Genomic DNA, 15738 nt, shown 5'->3' on the forward strand with positions numbered 1-15738 from the left:
CAACAGACTACTTAAGAAACTGGGAATGCTGGGTAAGAGTTGCAACATATGGTGGTGTTAATGTGGTAGTATAAGTTTAGGTCTCCACAGCAAGTGTTTGCTTTAGCACTTGTTCTTTTTAAGTGAAAGATTTCAAAGAGTGCTGGGTCATTTAAAGAACAAAAGGCTAGGCAAAGATCATCACCTCAGGGGCCAATACAACAATGAAATGATCGATCAGACTTGCAGTCTACCAGAGTTGCTTTGTGTACTGAGACCTTAGATCCTTTATGGTAAGTAAACATTTAGGTCTCCCATACTGGTTAAGGTACACATCAAATGGGATATTATAATCAATAATGGACCTAATAAAGAAAAAGCACAGTTGTGTACACTTACCATAAATGTAGATGTTCGAGTGTATTCACTGTTGCAGTCATCTCCTGTGGGATATCCCTGCTGTGGTAGCCCTCAACCGGCCCAAATACCAGAGTCAATGTTTTTCTGCATTGGCTGCAGTCACCTGTAGTCTGACATCAGGTCATCAGTGCTATAAAGCAAGGCAGCCAATGTCATTAAATCAGTTTTTCTTGCCCTAACCAATCAGAAGCAGAAGGAAATAAGGTAAAGTGGTCCTGGTGGCTAAAAGCCACCGTGGGAAGCTTTTGTCCCCCTTGGGGAAGAGGATATAAGGGGGATGGAAGGAGGAAAAAAGGACTGCAACAGTGAATACTCTCAAACATCTACATTTATGGTAAGTGTACACAACTTTGCTATGTTCTTTGTGTTTCACTGTTGCAGTCATCACCTGTGACAGGATTCCCAAAGCTGAGGAGAGGGGTGGAAGGATAGGTTAGAGCCCTAGGCATGGGACACAAGCCCTGCAGAACTGCACAGGCAGACCCTGCCCTAGACTTAGAAAAAGAGGTAGGTGGTAATGCTTTGTAAAGGTATGGACAGAGATCCAGGTGGCAGCTTCCAAGATGTCCCTGGTGGAGACTCCTCTGAGTAAAGCTGTAGAAGTGGAGGTTGCCCTAGTGGAATGGATATGAATAGACTTGGGGGGGTCCCATGTAGTGTCTAGTAGAAATGGATACAGTGTGATATCCATTTGGAAATGGTTTGCTTGGAAATGGGCTTCCCCTCTGCCCCTGGGGCAAAGCTGACAAGCAGCTAGTCTGTTTTTCTGAAGGGTTTACTACAGTCCAGATAGTATCAGAGTTGTCTGTGCACATCTACGAGTGCAGAATTCTCCCCCCCCTTGTTTAGAGGGTTGGGAAAGATGGTGGGTAGGTGTATGGCCTATCTGAGGGTCACATCAGATACCACCTTGGGCATAAAGGAGGGGTTAGTCCTCAGGGAGACCCTGTCTGCATGGAAAGTGATGAAGGGCTCAACAGTCATGAGTTCCTGAAGTTCTAAAACCCTTCTGGTTGAGGTGATAGCTAGTAAGAAGGCAGTCTTCCAGGAGAGGTATTTCAATTCTGTTGAAGCAGCAGGTTTGAAAGGAAGTAAGGTTAGTTTTTCTAAAACAAAATTCAGGTCCCAGACTGGTGTGGGAGGCCTTCTGGGAGGTCTGATATTAGAAGCCCCTCTGAGGAATTGTTTAATCAAAGGATGAGAGAAGAGGGGTAAGTCTGAATCGTAATGGGCTGAAATGGCTGAGGCATAGATTTTAATAGAAGAGAAGGAGAGGCCACTTTTGAGTAACTCGGCTAGGTAATCCAAAATAACAGGGATGGAAGGATGTGAGGTACTGGCCCCTCTGCAATGGCTCCAGCAGCAGAATTGTTTCCATTTCCCTGCATAAGATTTTCTGGTGCTGGGCCATCTGGCCTCTGTGATAATGTTTAGGACCTGTTTGCTTAACAGGGACTCCTTGTTAGCTTTTAAAGTATAAGCCATGCTGAAAGATTGAGAGTCTGCAAGTCTGGGTGCAGTATCCCCCCCTCCCCCACCTAGGTCAAGAGGTCTGAGATCATGAGAAGCTGCTTGGGGGGCTGTAAGGTCAGGCTGCGCAATAAGGGGTACCAATGCTGTCTGGGCCAATCTGGAGCAATGAGGATGACCTTTGGCCTCTCCTTTCTTATTCTGATCAGTACCTTGGGAATAAGAGGCAGAGGAGGGAACACATACACAAAGAGGGAGTTCCAAGGGAAGGTCAAGGCATCCACCTTCCATGCTAGGAGGTGATACTCCCTGGTACAGAACTTTTTCAGCTGGTGGTTGAGGTGCGAAGCAAAGAGATCCACCTCCGGAGTCCCCCACTCCTGAGTGATTTGCAGAAAGATTTCCCTGTGGAGCTGCCATTCATGGGAGTCCAGTAAGTTTCTGCTTAGGTGGTCTGCCAGGGTGTTGCTGTCCCCTGGTAGGTATTGGGTAATTAGGTGTAGACCCATGGAGGTGGCAGTCAGCCAGAGATACATAGCTAGCCTGCACAGAGGGTAAGATTGGGTCCCCCCTCCCGTTTGTTGATTTACCACATTACTGTGGTGTTGTCTGTTTTTATAAGGAGAACCCCTGGCCTAAGATGGGGTTTGAAGGATGTCAGAACCATTTATACTGCCATCATTTATTTCTGATTGATGTGTAAGGGAAGGTGCTGGGTATCCCAAAGACCTTGGGTGCACCTGCCTGCTAGGTGAGTGCCCCAAGCTATGTTTGAGGCATCAGTGGTAATGATCTGGCCAGTAGGGCGGAGGATGAAGGGAAGACCCTTGTTCTTGGCACAGGCCTCTGCCCACCAGAGAAACTCAGCCCTTATACATGGGATCAGAGGGAGCGAGGTCTCTAGAGACTGAGGGTGCTGACACCAAAGGTTCTTTAGATACCACTGAAGATTTCTCATGTGAAGCCTGGCCAGAGGAATTAGAAGGATGCAAAATGCCATGTACTCCAGAGCTTGCAGGAACTTTCTCTCAGTGGGATGGCTTCTGGAAGCCAGCTGGGTAAAGTAGAGAGGCAGGAAGCTTTGCTTTCCTGGGAATAGGAAGGCCATTTGGGATGCTGTGTCTAGCAGAGCTCCCAAGAAAATGACCTTCCTGGTGGAAGTTTGCTTTGATTTCTTCTCGTTGATGGTGAACCCTAGGAAAGTTAGGAGGGATTTGACAAAGAGAAGGTCCCAGAGCAGCTTTACTTTGCACTCTGCCTGAATGAGGCAGTCGTCCAGGTAAGGGTAAATGTGTATATTTCTCTGTCTGCAAGGAATAGTCTATTGCTTGCTTACTTAAATGCTATGGCCAGGGCTAAGTACTTGGTGAATACTCTGGGTGTAGTAGATAAGCCAAAGGGCAGTGCAGAGAACTGAAAGTGTTGTGATCCTGCTTTGAAGCACAGGAATTTCCTGCAGGATTTCCTTATGAAGATGTGGAGGTACGCATCTTTTAGGTCTAGGGTCACTAGCCAGGCATTTTTGGTCAGCATAGGCAGCAGCTGCTGCAAAGTTAGCATTCTGAATCTGGAGACCACCAGAGAGGTGTTCAGAATGGATAGGTCCAGGATGAGGCACCAAGTGCCCTCTTTTCTGGGAACAAGGAATAGTCTGGAATAAAAGCCTTTGCCTGTTTGATCTGAGGGGACAGGTTTTACTGCCCCCTGCGATATGAGAGTTTTGACCTGTCTCAGTGCCTCTGCCCACTGATTTGGAGTTAAGTCTGGGTACCCTCTTGTAATTGGGAGTTCAATGAAGACAAATTTGCATCCCTGAAAAATTATCTTTAAGACTCATTGGTCCTTTGTTACAGAAAGCCAATTTTCTTTGAAGAGGGAAAGCCTTCCTCCTAGCTTTTGGTGAGTGAAGGGAGGGCAGAAGGGGGAGGGGGAGTCATTGGGACTGGGACCTTCGTGGATAAACCTACATGATCTGCATACATACATAGTGATATAGCTAAGGTGCTAGGGGACAGTCCTTCTTTTGTTTATAGAGGGAGTTTGAGCCTTAAACATATGCTCGAATCTAGTAGTTTGGTGTCTAAAACCTCTGACAGAGAGGGTAATGGCATGTTCAAATGTAATGGATGTAGATCATGTAGGTTTATCCACGAAGGTCCATACATCTTTTTAACATATTTAGAGAGGACTTTAAAGGTCCTAGGTAGATGTGATTGTGGTACTTCAGGCATTGTTTATATTGCCCTATGTTCTTCAGGTTCTGCTTTTTATATAGGAATGTCAACCAGGGTTTTAAGGAAGATAATTTTAGAGCATGATTACGCTGTAAAGAAGAAAAACCTTAACAATGCCTTGTATAAGCATTCCTTTGAATGTGTGAACTGGAAAAAAATTTACTTTTCAGTTCTGCAAGTTGTTCAAGAGGATTTAAGGGGTGCCAATTTTAGAAACCTGGTTGAACAGAGGGAAGCAGAATGGCAACTTAGGTTAGCCTCATATATTTCTCCTGGACTCAACAATATGGTTAATATAAAGTATTTCTTAAAAAATAGGAAAACAGTGGTTAATTAAACATGAATATATCAAAATATGTAGTTTTTATTTAAAGTTTCTTATGGTATTGTTATATAAGTGTACTTAATTGGCAACTGAAATTGACTGGTCAGAATGTTATCTAAAAATGTGGAGTGGTTGTTTGGTACTCAGTTTCTGATGAAGTCTGTGTGACAAATAACGAATAATAAAGTTGAACTATGCTATAAACCAGTTTGGTGTCCTCATGTTTTTTTGGTGCTGGTTTTTGGTTTAGTTGGAAAAGTTAATGGCTGACTTCAACTTTCCAAATATAAATTGGTAAATGTATACTGTAAACAACATTTATCCCAAGAGATTTCTGGATTTTTTTAAATGCACTTGACCAAACTGTCCCCAGCCCACGAGAGGTGTTAATCTTCTACATCTTGCTTTTACTAAGGTTTTCCACTTTAATCAGTTTATTATCTCCTCCTCAGTCATATCTAACCATCTTGCTGTGACCCTCTCCCTAAAAACCTGCCTTGTAGCCTTAGTAACTCTTCAACATTCAGGGATTGCTCCAAAACCAATTACTTACTCTCTGATTGGTGTACTGAGATACCTTTACCCATCCAACGTAAGCATAATGATGGGTTTAAAATCCATTTGATAGAATGCTCATGTCACAAAATATATAAGAAAAAGAAAAAGCCCATGTCCATCAATAAAAGATATCCACTTCATTATGGAAGGGATTTAAAATTGGTAAACAAGTCCCTCAAACTTACATTACGAAAAACAAGACCAATTATTAACTTAGGGTTGAAACAGCAGGCCATAAATCCTTTTTCAGAAATATCAGGAAGCTTGAAGGCAACCACCAATTCTGTACTGAAATTATCTCTAGTGGCACTTCCCTTTCTGACCCATTCTAACCCCAAAGGCATTAGTAATATTCTTTTAGGTAAATTCTTTTACAACATCACTCACAATCTGCTCTGACACCCTCTCCCCATTTCCTCCTCACACCTCCACTTACCAAATCTGTCTGAAAAGTTGTTTCAGCACTTACAAAATTAAACCTATCAGTTCCATGGGTCTTAACAATATTATTGGAAGCCTGTTAAGAAGCACTAAGTTTAGCATTAGCCTGTTAGCACTTGGTTTTCTGAGGCAGTGTAGCCAACGATAGAACTCCATCTAGGACACCTTTACATCATGCAGAATAACTAAACTAGTTAGAAAAGTTAAGAATTGAATCGAATAACTTTCCACACATAAATTAAAACCAGCCCACTTATTACTCTGGGACTGATGTATTGAGACACTCATCCATCAGCTCTTTAAGCTGGGATTCCTACTGGCTTAATCCCTGAGGTGTGGAGAGTAGCTGTTATGATGCCTTTGTATAAATGTGGTCCCTCTACTGATCCCGGGAACAGGCTTATTAGAGTTGCTGGTATTATTTGCAAGATCATGGAATGCATTTTAGCTTAAGTAAAAACAGTGATCTTAACATTCCTGTATGTACTCCATTTTGACTTTGCAAAGACATATCATGCATGGTCAGCCTGTTTGTGTTCATTGAAAGGAGTTCGAAGGCCATGAATAAGGTTCATACGGTCCATGCTACCTAACTGAATCTTACCAAGGTCTTCAGTACTATCCACCAAGCTGGAATCAATAACAAACTCTTCCAGCTCACCATTAACCCACAAGTAGTTACCTGGATAGGCAATTGGCTGTCTAACAGAATCCATATCATTAAGTTTAGAAGTATTTGTTCAAGACAAAAAAAAAAAAAAAAATCCCCAGTGATATCCCATATGTCTGTGCTCTATGCCTCTTTCTCTTGGTGTATATTTCTCTGCCATGAAAGCTGGTATCAGAGGGCTGTGACTAACCAAGTATTCTGAAAATTTCAAACTGGGAGTAGTTTTCAAATCACATTCTGATACTCAGATTCTCCAGTAAGGGCTAGACACAGGCCCTGGCTTCTGAGGAGGCCTCTCACACTACTGAATCTAGACAAAAACTGATGTGTTCTCATACGACTACTGTTTTTCTCAGACCAATGGACTCTCTCAGGCCTAGAAGCCAGGCCTCTCCTAGAAAATCTGCTTCTAGGCACCATCTTGCTCCTGCTCTATTACCCCAAGCACAAATGCATAAAATGGTGGAGGATCTCATCTCCCTTATCCGGGGTAGTCAGGCCACAACTTCTAAAAGGAAAAGGCATCCTTCTTCAGAAAGTATGACAGAACAGGATTCTGAGGAATCTGACTATTCAGATTTTGAAGAGGAACAGCATACTCTGACTGCTTATGAGGATTCAGACGTAGAGGAATCCATCCCTTCTGCCTCCCTTCCAGAGGACCTTTCCTTTGGGGAAACCCTTCACATCCTCAGGGAACATTTCCAGTGGAAATCTCAGGACTTCCCCCAGTCTAAGAAAAGACTTAGTGAGTTTCTGGTCCTGCCCCAGAACAGACCCCTGGCGATCCCCCCTATTTTAGAAGTGGTGGATGATGTTTTCCATGAATCCAGCTTAGTCCCTGATGCCCTCCCTCCTGTTCCCAGTAAGCCTGACAGGTATTACAGAGTACCGGATTCTCACAAATACCTGTACAGAAATCCAGCTGCAGACCCAGTGGTCATTACACAGGGACCTAAAGGAGCTAAGACTAGTTCTGCCAAGAATCCTATTCCTTCTGACAAGGATTCCAGAGCTCTGTAAAAAAAAAAAAAAAAAAAACCCAGTGATATCCCATAGGTCTGTGCTCTATGCCTCTTTTTCTTGGTGCATATTTCTCTGCCATGAAAGCTGTTATCAGAGGGCTGTGATTAACCAAGTATTCTGAAAATTTCAAACTGGGAGTAGTTTTCAAATCACATTCTGATACTCAGATTCTCCATCAAGGGCTAGACCATACAGTGTTTCTTGTATTAATCATGGGTTTACCCTTCTTTTTTCAAAAAAATGTAGCATAATTTCCTATGGTAGATCTGTCACCATCACCACATATCATTTAGATAACATTATGTTTAAACATGATACAGCTGTCAGAGACTTGAATATATCTATCTTGCTACATATATATATATATATATATATATATATATATATATATATATATATATATATAATATATATATATATATATATATAAAACAAACGCCTTTGACTACCATCCCTCTTTCCTGGTTAGAAAGTCTTTCTACCTTGTACAAAATATCATTCTAGGTATCTCCTCAATGTCCAGAGAAGTTATAGTCCCACATGTTCTTCGTGTTTCACTGTTGCAGTCATCCTGTGGGTTATCCCTGCTGTGGTAGCCCTCGGCCGGCCCGAATACCAGAGTCAATGTTTTTCTGCATTGGCTGCAGTTGCCTGTAGTCTGATGTCATGTCATCAGTGCTATAAAGCAAGGCAGCTGATGTCATTACATCAGTCTTTCTTGCCATGGCGCCCATATCAGAAGCAGTTTGCACGGGTGCCGGTCGGTAGCTACTAGAGTTTGAATTTCAGCTGAAAACATCTAAAGCTAAGTACCCCATTGGGGACCCTTTTTTCTGGCACTAACCAATGTCCGAAAAAGTTAGCAATAGTCTCGTCTGTGGAAAGCAGATCCCACACCGAAACTTCCATTCTTACTGCGTCACTTGTTTAGGCCCAAATCACGACGTCCACTGTTGCTGGCTCTGTGCTCTCTTTAATGCGAGAACCATTTGCCATAGAGCTCTTATTGTAGACAGTTATTTTTGGGTTCCGTCTTTACATTCCGATATGGTATCCATCTGCCAACAATCCGTGGACATTCCGAAAAAACCCAGCGATAAAGATAGAGACAGACCACACAAGGCTAAGCCTTCTGACAACTCTACCGCTAAGCAGGTCATCAGTTCTGCGGAATTCAGTGAGGCACTTTCACAGCCCCTGATGCCCAATTTGATATCTATGCAGGCCTCTACCAAGACCCTTTTGGAGTCCTGTATGCTGCAGAAATTTTCTTTGTCTTCCAAGCCTTTGGCTGTCTCTCGCTCTTTGGTTCCAGAGCCGTGACGCAGGCAATGGCTTCCGAGGAGACCTTTCGCACTACTGAAGCTAGACAAAAACTGACGTGTTCTCATACGACTACTGTTTTTTTCAGACCAATGGACTCTCTCAGGCCTAGAAGCCAGGCCACTCCTAGAAAATCTGCTTCTAGCCACCATCTTGCTCTTGCTCCACTACCCCAAGCACAAATGCTTAAAATGGTGGAGGATCTCATCTCCCTTATCTGGGGTAATCAGGCCACAACTTCTAAAAGGAAAAGGCATCCTTCTCCAGCAATTATGACAGAACAGGATTCTGAGGAGTCTGACTTTTCAGACTTTGAAGAGGAACAGCAACCTCTGACTGCTTATGAGGATTCAGATGCAGAGGAATCCATCCCTTCTGCCTCCCTTCCAGAGGACCTTTCCTTTGGGGAAACCCTTCACATCCTCAGGGAACATTTCCAGTGGAAATCTCAGGACTTCCCCCAGTCTAAGAAAAGACTTAGTGAGTTTCTGGTCCTGCCCCAGAACAGACCCCTGGCGATCCCCCCTATTTTAGAAGTGGTGGATGATGTTTTCCATGAATCCAGCTTAGTCCCTGATGCCCTCCCTCCTGTTCCCAGTAAGCCTGACAGGTATTACAGAGTACCGGATTCTCACAAATACCTGTACAGAAATCCAGCTGCAGACCCAGTGGTCATTACACAGGGACCTAAAGGAGCTAAGACTAGTTCTGCCAGGAATCCTATTCCTTCTGAAAAGGATTCCAGAGCTCTGGACAGATGGGTTAAAAAATTTATACACCTCTGCAACCTTAGCTATCAGAGCACTCAGCTGTCAGTTCCATATGTTAAAATATCAACAACACACTTTGGAACTATTAAGACAGAAGATTTCTTTCTTTCCTGACTGTGCCAATTCAAAAGAGTTAGCAGATTTATTGCACTCTGCTTGTCAAGCAGCCAAACACTCATTACACTCCCTTGGGTTCCTTCTCCTCATGCTTTTTTGGTACTGGTATTTGGTTTAGTTGATTTTGCACCTTTGCATGGTTGGTTTTTGGTTTCTAACTTTTTCCACTAGTTAATATATTCTGCATGGTATGAAGGAGTCACAGATTGGTTTCTGTAATTGGCTATAATTGTAATAATTACAAGTAAGTGGTTTCATTGACCATTTCACCAAAAGTGTACACACACACACACACACACACACACACACACACACACACACACACACACACACACACACACACACACACACACACACACACACACACACACTAACACACACACATGCACACGGGCACACACACACTCACACATGCACACTGGATCTTCCTAGGATGATACCAGTTTAGTAGCCAAACAGTGAAGCTAATTATTTTATCTTTAAATTTAGGCCTCATTCTTGGTGAAAGTGGAATGCTATTCAATGCCAGGACCTTGCCTTCTTCAAACACATGAAAAGACAGCTCAGCAATGTCTGTCTGCATCTTTCCAGGGTGGAAATCCTGAGATCACTCACTCCATTGGAGCAGTGCAGTAACTTATGGGCCCATAGTGACTTCCCTAATCCTAGCAAAAGAGAGGTAACTAATTGTTCCTTTATGTTATGCTAACCTGGTGAGTGTGACATCTGTATGTCTTACAATTGAGTCATCAGTGACTAACACATATGTGGGATGTGTAGTACGCTTCTGGGACGTTAATGGTACAGGCTTACTGTACAATTGACTTCCGGTCGCAGTAGGTGTGGGTGTGGATATGATGTTAACAATTTGGTTACATGGCTGAGGTAAACTAGCAGCATTTCTTTACTACCTTAGCATATGCACAGCTGCTGTTTACTGACTGCAAAAGGAACAGAGAAAAACTAGATTCCAATTTAAATAAATAAATCTATCTTTTACAGATGTATGACAGTGTATTAGAAGTGTGTTATTAGTAAATATGAGGCAGTTACTACACTGCCTCAGAAAATCATGTGCTAACAGGCTTGATAAGGATAATGTTAAAGCAGGCTGGAACTCTATGGTGACAGGTAGTGTTTTTTGATGTCAATTAATCACGCAGATAACAGCTAACAGAACACACATGCTGTATAAATCCACAATTAGTGCAACCAGATTGCTGAGAACATATAGTGTATAACCAGCTTAGTTACAATATTAGGGAAGACCAAATTAATTTGAGTGAGACTTTGTCTAAAGATTGGTATTTTGTTTTTAGGGTACACAGTGGGGGGGGGAGGTAAATTAATTTAATTAGTTTAAAGGGCATGTCTACACAAAATTATACTTTTATGTTTATTAACAACAGCAAATGAAAGAAAAGTGGAAGGTAATTTTGTGTTCAAATTAACATAAGGGGCAGACAGACAGAAAATCACTAAGTTTAAGAATATAACAGGAGTGGTGTGGAAGGTGATTCTGTGGCAGTGACTACTTAAGTGATCTTTCTATTAAAAAAAAAAAAAAAAACTTAAAATGGTTTATTTTCCCCTTATATGAAATACTAACCTCTAACTCCTTCCATTGTTCACAGGCAATTCACCTCTTTTAATTGTTATGACTCACCAGCAGAAATAGCTCCATTTCTCTTTAAACCAGAACTTTTAATATGTAAAGGAAAAAGACTTTAAATAATACACTGCAATACAAATTGTAAGGAAATCACACAAGAAAGCAATAGAAGGAATATAAACCAAGAAATTTGTCTTTCCCACAGTAGTCTATTTTACAGCACAGGATGTTCAAATGAGCTAAAGAAAAAAATATCAGTAAGAATTGCTGAAAGTTAGTGCTGAAGTAGTTCGCTGACGATAAAACTAAACAGCTCCACATAATGCCTAGCAAACATCTTATGACTCAGCCTTATTTCTTACAAAAAGATATCAAATCCAGGATAAATGTTGCTCTGAGATTTCAAACAGAAATTCTTTAAGAAACATAAAATGTGCAGTACTCCTTTTTAAGTTATTACAAAGACAACTGTACCGAATTAGGGACCACGGATAAATGAGCATACCTTGTATACAACAACAGCTTAATAAATGCCAACACAGTACTGCAGTTTTATACTTTTCTTTGCATCATCGCATGTACCGCTTACCTTGTTGTAATACCGGACCAGCAATGTATGCCACTGACCATCACTAATGCCACCAGGAAGGTAAGGAGTCACTGCTGTTGTTGATTCACCTGAAAAGTACAGAGAAAATTATAACAAAGAATGAAAACATGTAATTTATTTACATTATGCTGAAGATTTGTAGGTAGATATGAAGCATCAGTCATTCATGTTGTTGCCCAGAGTATGAGGTAGTAATCAACAGCACAATTCATAAAGTGTCACACGTGTATAATCAATGTGGTTTCTGCTGAACCCACCATGTCTACGGCACTGATTACTTGTGTGTGCACGAAAGCCAACTGAGCGAATGAGGAGAAGCACCTGCTGTCGTTCTCTCAGGCTTTGGATGTTAGGCATGCTCATGCAATCCCCCACCCAGAGAAGATAGAGGAGGCCAATGAGGGTGAACTATGAAAATTAGCACACATACTTAAAAGAGTGTCTGCCATGTAGCATTGATATCAGCAGCATCATGCTCTGCATATATTGTAGCACATTAGCATGAGGGAATAAATAGGTAAGCCAGTCCCAAGTAAAAAAAAAAAAAAAAAAATATATATATATATATATATATATATATATATATATATATATATATATACACACACACACATATATTTATATATATATATATATATATATATATATATATATATATATATATATATATATATACACACACACACGTATATATATATATATATATATATATATATATATATATATATATATATATACACACACACACACACACACACGTGTATATATATATATATATATATATATATACACACACACACACACACACACACACACATATATATATATATATATATTTATATATATATATATATATATATATATACCAAGCACAAACGCACCAGCAAGTACAAGAGTACTAAAACTCGGAGCACATATAATGGATCTTCCTGGGTCTCATGCTGGAATGAGGACTCAGAGGTAAACGATAAGTGGTAGCAATGTTGCTGAAGCCAGTGGTACAGATGGCTGTGAAGCAGGGATGAAGAGTTTAGACTCCCACCTTCACCAAATTAATATATTTATAAAAATACCAATGTATAGCAACCTTATCAAAATGTTTAGACATATAAATTACAATGGCACTGTGATCCATACCCTGCACAACAGTACAACTCTTACAAAATATGAAAACAAATATATGCTCATTTCTATGCAACTCATAAAGCATCCCAACGTAAAGCCCTACTGCTTGTTCTCAGTATTACAAACTCAGATTCACAGAATTAGTCTATGAGCCACCTCATTAGCATTTCAGTATCAGTTATGTACAGAATCATATTCCTGTACAGAACCCAGCTGCCTAGCCACATTTTCTAAGTACCCCCTGCTTGACTTCCTACAGAAAAAAAGTTATTCACTTACCATAACTCTAGATCAAGAAGACTACATCTATCCTCAGTGACTCAAAGGACTAAAGCCTTAGGCATCAGGGGCACTTCCCAAACAAATCTGTTTCAGGATGGCAAGTAACTTCCCCTATTCCTTATGCATTAGAGAGCTCTCCTTCTCAAGATCCAATATTATCCGTGCTAAAGTAATATGATGATAAAATTTAAGAAACATTCTTGACCAAGGTAGAGGAAGCTGCATAGGGGACAATACAGAGGATAGACAAATCTTCCTGCTCTAGCCTTATGGTAATAATTTTCATATCTGGTAAGAATAGGTTCATCCTTAGTAACTCACATGATGGAGTCCCAAGGTCTTTCTATTCAGTAGCTGTCCATAAGAACATGCTGTATCTGCAAACGAAGATCTGGATCTCGATGTGACATCCGGCCTGTAATGCCTTGAAAATATATTATGAGAAGACCAATCAGCTATTGCTCAAATGTCATCAAGAGATAATTTCTGAAATCTGCTACCATGGCAACTAAAGTCCATTGTGATGAGCGTTTATGATTTCTGGAAAGGGATTACTGCATTTACTGTAATTACAACAGCAAACTTTAACGTATTAAAAAAATCCATCTAGCAAGAGTACCTTTACACATTTTATGGCCTAGTTTTTGTTAAAACACTCATTTAGAGTTTTTGTTAGAGCATGAAGCAAAAAGTCATCTGTACTTGCACACAGATTTGATTCTTGCCACATCATATCTTAACTGACATTGTATGTTCATGCAGTATGGAAAGTATTTCCAGCATTTAAGTAAAATAAGGGAATGACTTGCATATGAATGCATGAGCTGCATTTGAATGAGTTGCAGCTTTAAGAATAAAAGAGAGATTATTCTAAGAGATACTGTTGCCTGTATGAAACACCAAATAAGCAGACTTTGCAAAATACAGGTTGCAATTTAGAAATCATTTTAGATAATGCAGTTGATGCATTTGTGGGGACTGTCAACAAGGAATGTGAATATGAGGGCTCATTGGCAGAGTGGACTGCTGTGCTCTGGGGAATGAAATCCCTTTTAAAAGCAGCTGGCAAAATCAGCATATCTGGTTTGGTATCCTCTGCCTAGAAATTACAGCTGCTGTAACAGTTCAAGACACCATCAACTTTTTTTTAGTACTGGGACTATTCTTCATGGGTTCTCCAAAGCAATGCTGGCAGCTAGCCTTAACATATGATCCAATGACAGAAACTTTCAAGAAGACAGCTTGGCTGACATGAAGGTCTTCTGCAGCATTCACTGTACGAAACTTGCAGGCCTAATGGTCAACCCCTTCCTGCTGCATTATTTGTAGGATCCTCCCAAACTTGCCATTAGGAGGGGAGTCTAAGGAATTGGTATCCTTCTCATTATTCAGGTTAAATAAAACAACTCTTTGAAGGCTGTGTGTGAAGCTGAAGCGCTAAGTCTGGTTAATAAACCGGAATTTCTTTAGTTCGCTTCTGTGACCATTTTTGTTGTTTTATTTAATATTTTTCTGCATATACAGTTGTTTTTTATTCATTATTCAGGTTAGTTGTGGGTTGCTTAGTTGCAAGAATCCATGCGGTTTGTTTTGCATGTAGCCTTCCTAGGAAACTTCAGAGGTAGGGAATCTGAAGATGAGAAACAACTTTTCATGTTGAATAAGATAGTCCTAGAAGTTCCACAAGGACTTAAGTCTGTCACTCCGGGATTACAGTTTGTTGGACAGTGGACTCATTAGAAGATGACCTTTCTGGTATTACGGGTGCTGCTGGTATCAAAAATGGTAAAATGCAGGAATTACTATAGTAGTTATGGTTGCTGGCTTGAAGTCAAGTTTGGTGCTGAAATCTTTTCCTGACTCTATACAACTGTGCTCAACTACCCTCTATCAAGACAAAAAGACTCTGACTTTGTTGCTGAAAAAAGTAGACACTAATGGAAGCACTGAAAGCTCATGCTTTAGCACTGATCATGAAGCTGCAGTTGAAATCAAGAGGTTCGGCACTGGGATCATGGAAGCCAACTGCAGTCTGAGGTTGAAAATTCAAAGAATGAAATCATTGATTGTGAGATTAATGTCAAGGGCTTGACCACTGATATGGGTTGCAGGACCAACATGTGTTGACACCAACACTTTTGAGACCACAGCCATAAATATTAAAATTAACAAGGAGATTTTACATGTCTTGTTCTTTGGGGAGCAAACAACAGTCAAGTCCCTATCTTCTAAACAGAAGACGAAATTGGAATGGGCACCAGAAAACCTTAGCTGAGCCTTGGAAAACACTACCACTAACTTAGCATAGTTAAGATCAAACAGAAGTGGAATCAGGCCTTTCCTCAGTGTCATAAGCTTTAGCACAGAGGATTTTAATCCAGAATAATAGACATTTCTTTGCCCTGGGCTGACTCAGCCAAAGGTGTTAATCCTGAAGCTTTTGATTTAAGAGGCAAGGGAAAAGTAGTCTTTTCCACAAATTTTAGTGGTATTTTTAAGTGGCTAATCCACAGGATTTAAATTTACCTCATATTGCTTAGGACCTGCATGCTTCTTTTTTTTTAAATAAGTTTTATTAAAGTTATTTCTGAAACATACAATTATTAACAGAGAACTGAACATATTTTATGATGAAATAGATAAAAAACACAAATATAAAAGATTAAAAAAAAGACAATGACTATGTACAAAGATATTCACTATGCTATAAACAAACAATTTAAGTTAAAACAAGTGAATAAAAGCTGATTAATACCTTTAAGTTATTGATTTTCTA

General features: G+C 40.4%; 1 protein-coding gene across 3 annotated transcripts in view; it reads right to left on the bottom strand.

Annotated features, from left to right (window-relative positions):
• CELSR3 (cadherin EGF LAG seven-pass G-type receptor 3) overlaps positions 1–15738 on the bottom strand; it is a 1979827-nt gene that overhangs the window by 833965 nt on the left and 1130124 nt on the right. For all 3 annotated transcript variants that reach the window (XM_044078523.1, XM_044078522.1, XM_044078524.1), the window contains exon 5: positions 11535–11623. In XM_044078523.1, coding sequence (XP_043934458.1) covers positions 11535–11623 — 89 coding nt within the window. The remainder of the gene's footprint in view (positions 1–11534; positions 11624–15738) is intronic.

Source organism: Protopterus annectens, chromosome 7.part1 (assembly GCF_019279795.1).
Source record: "Protopterus annectens isolate FY-2018-M chromosome 7.part1, PAN1.0, whole genome shotgun sequence".
NCBI lineage: Eukaryota > Metazoa > Chordata > Ceratodontiformes > Protopteridae > Protopterus > Protopterus annectens.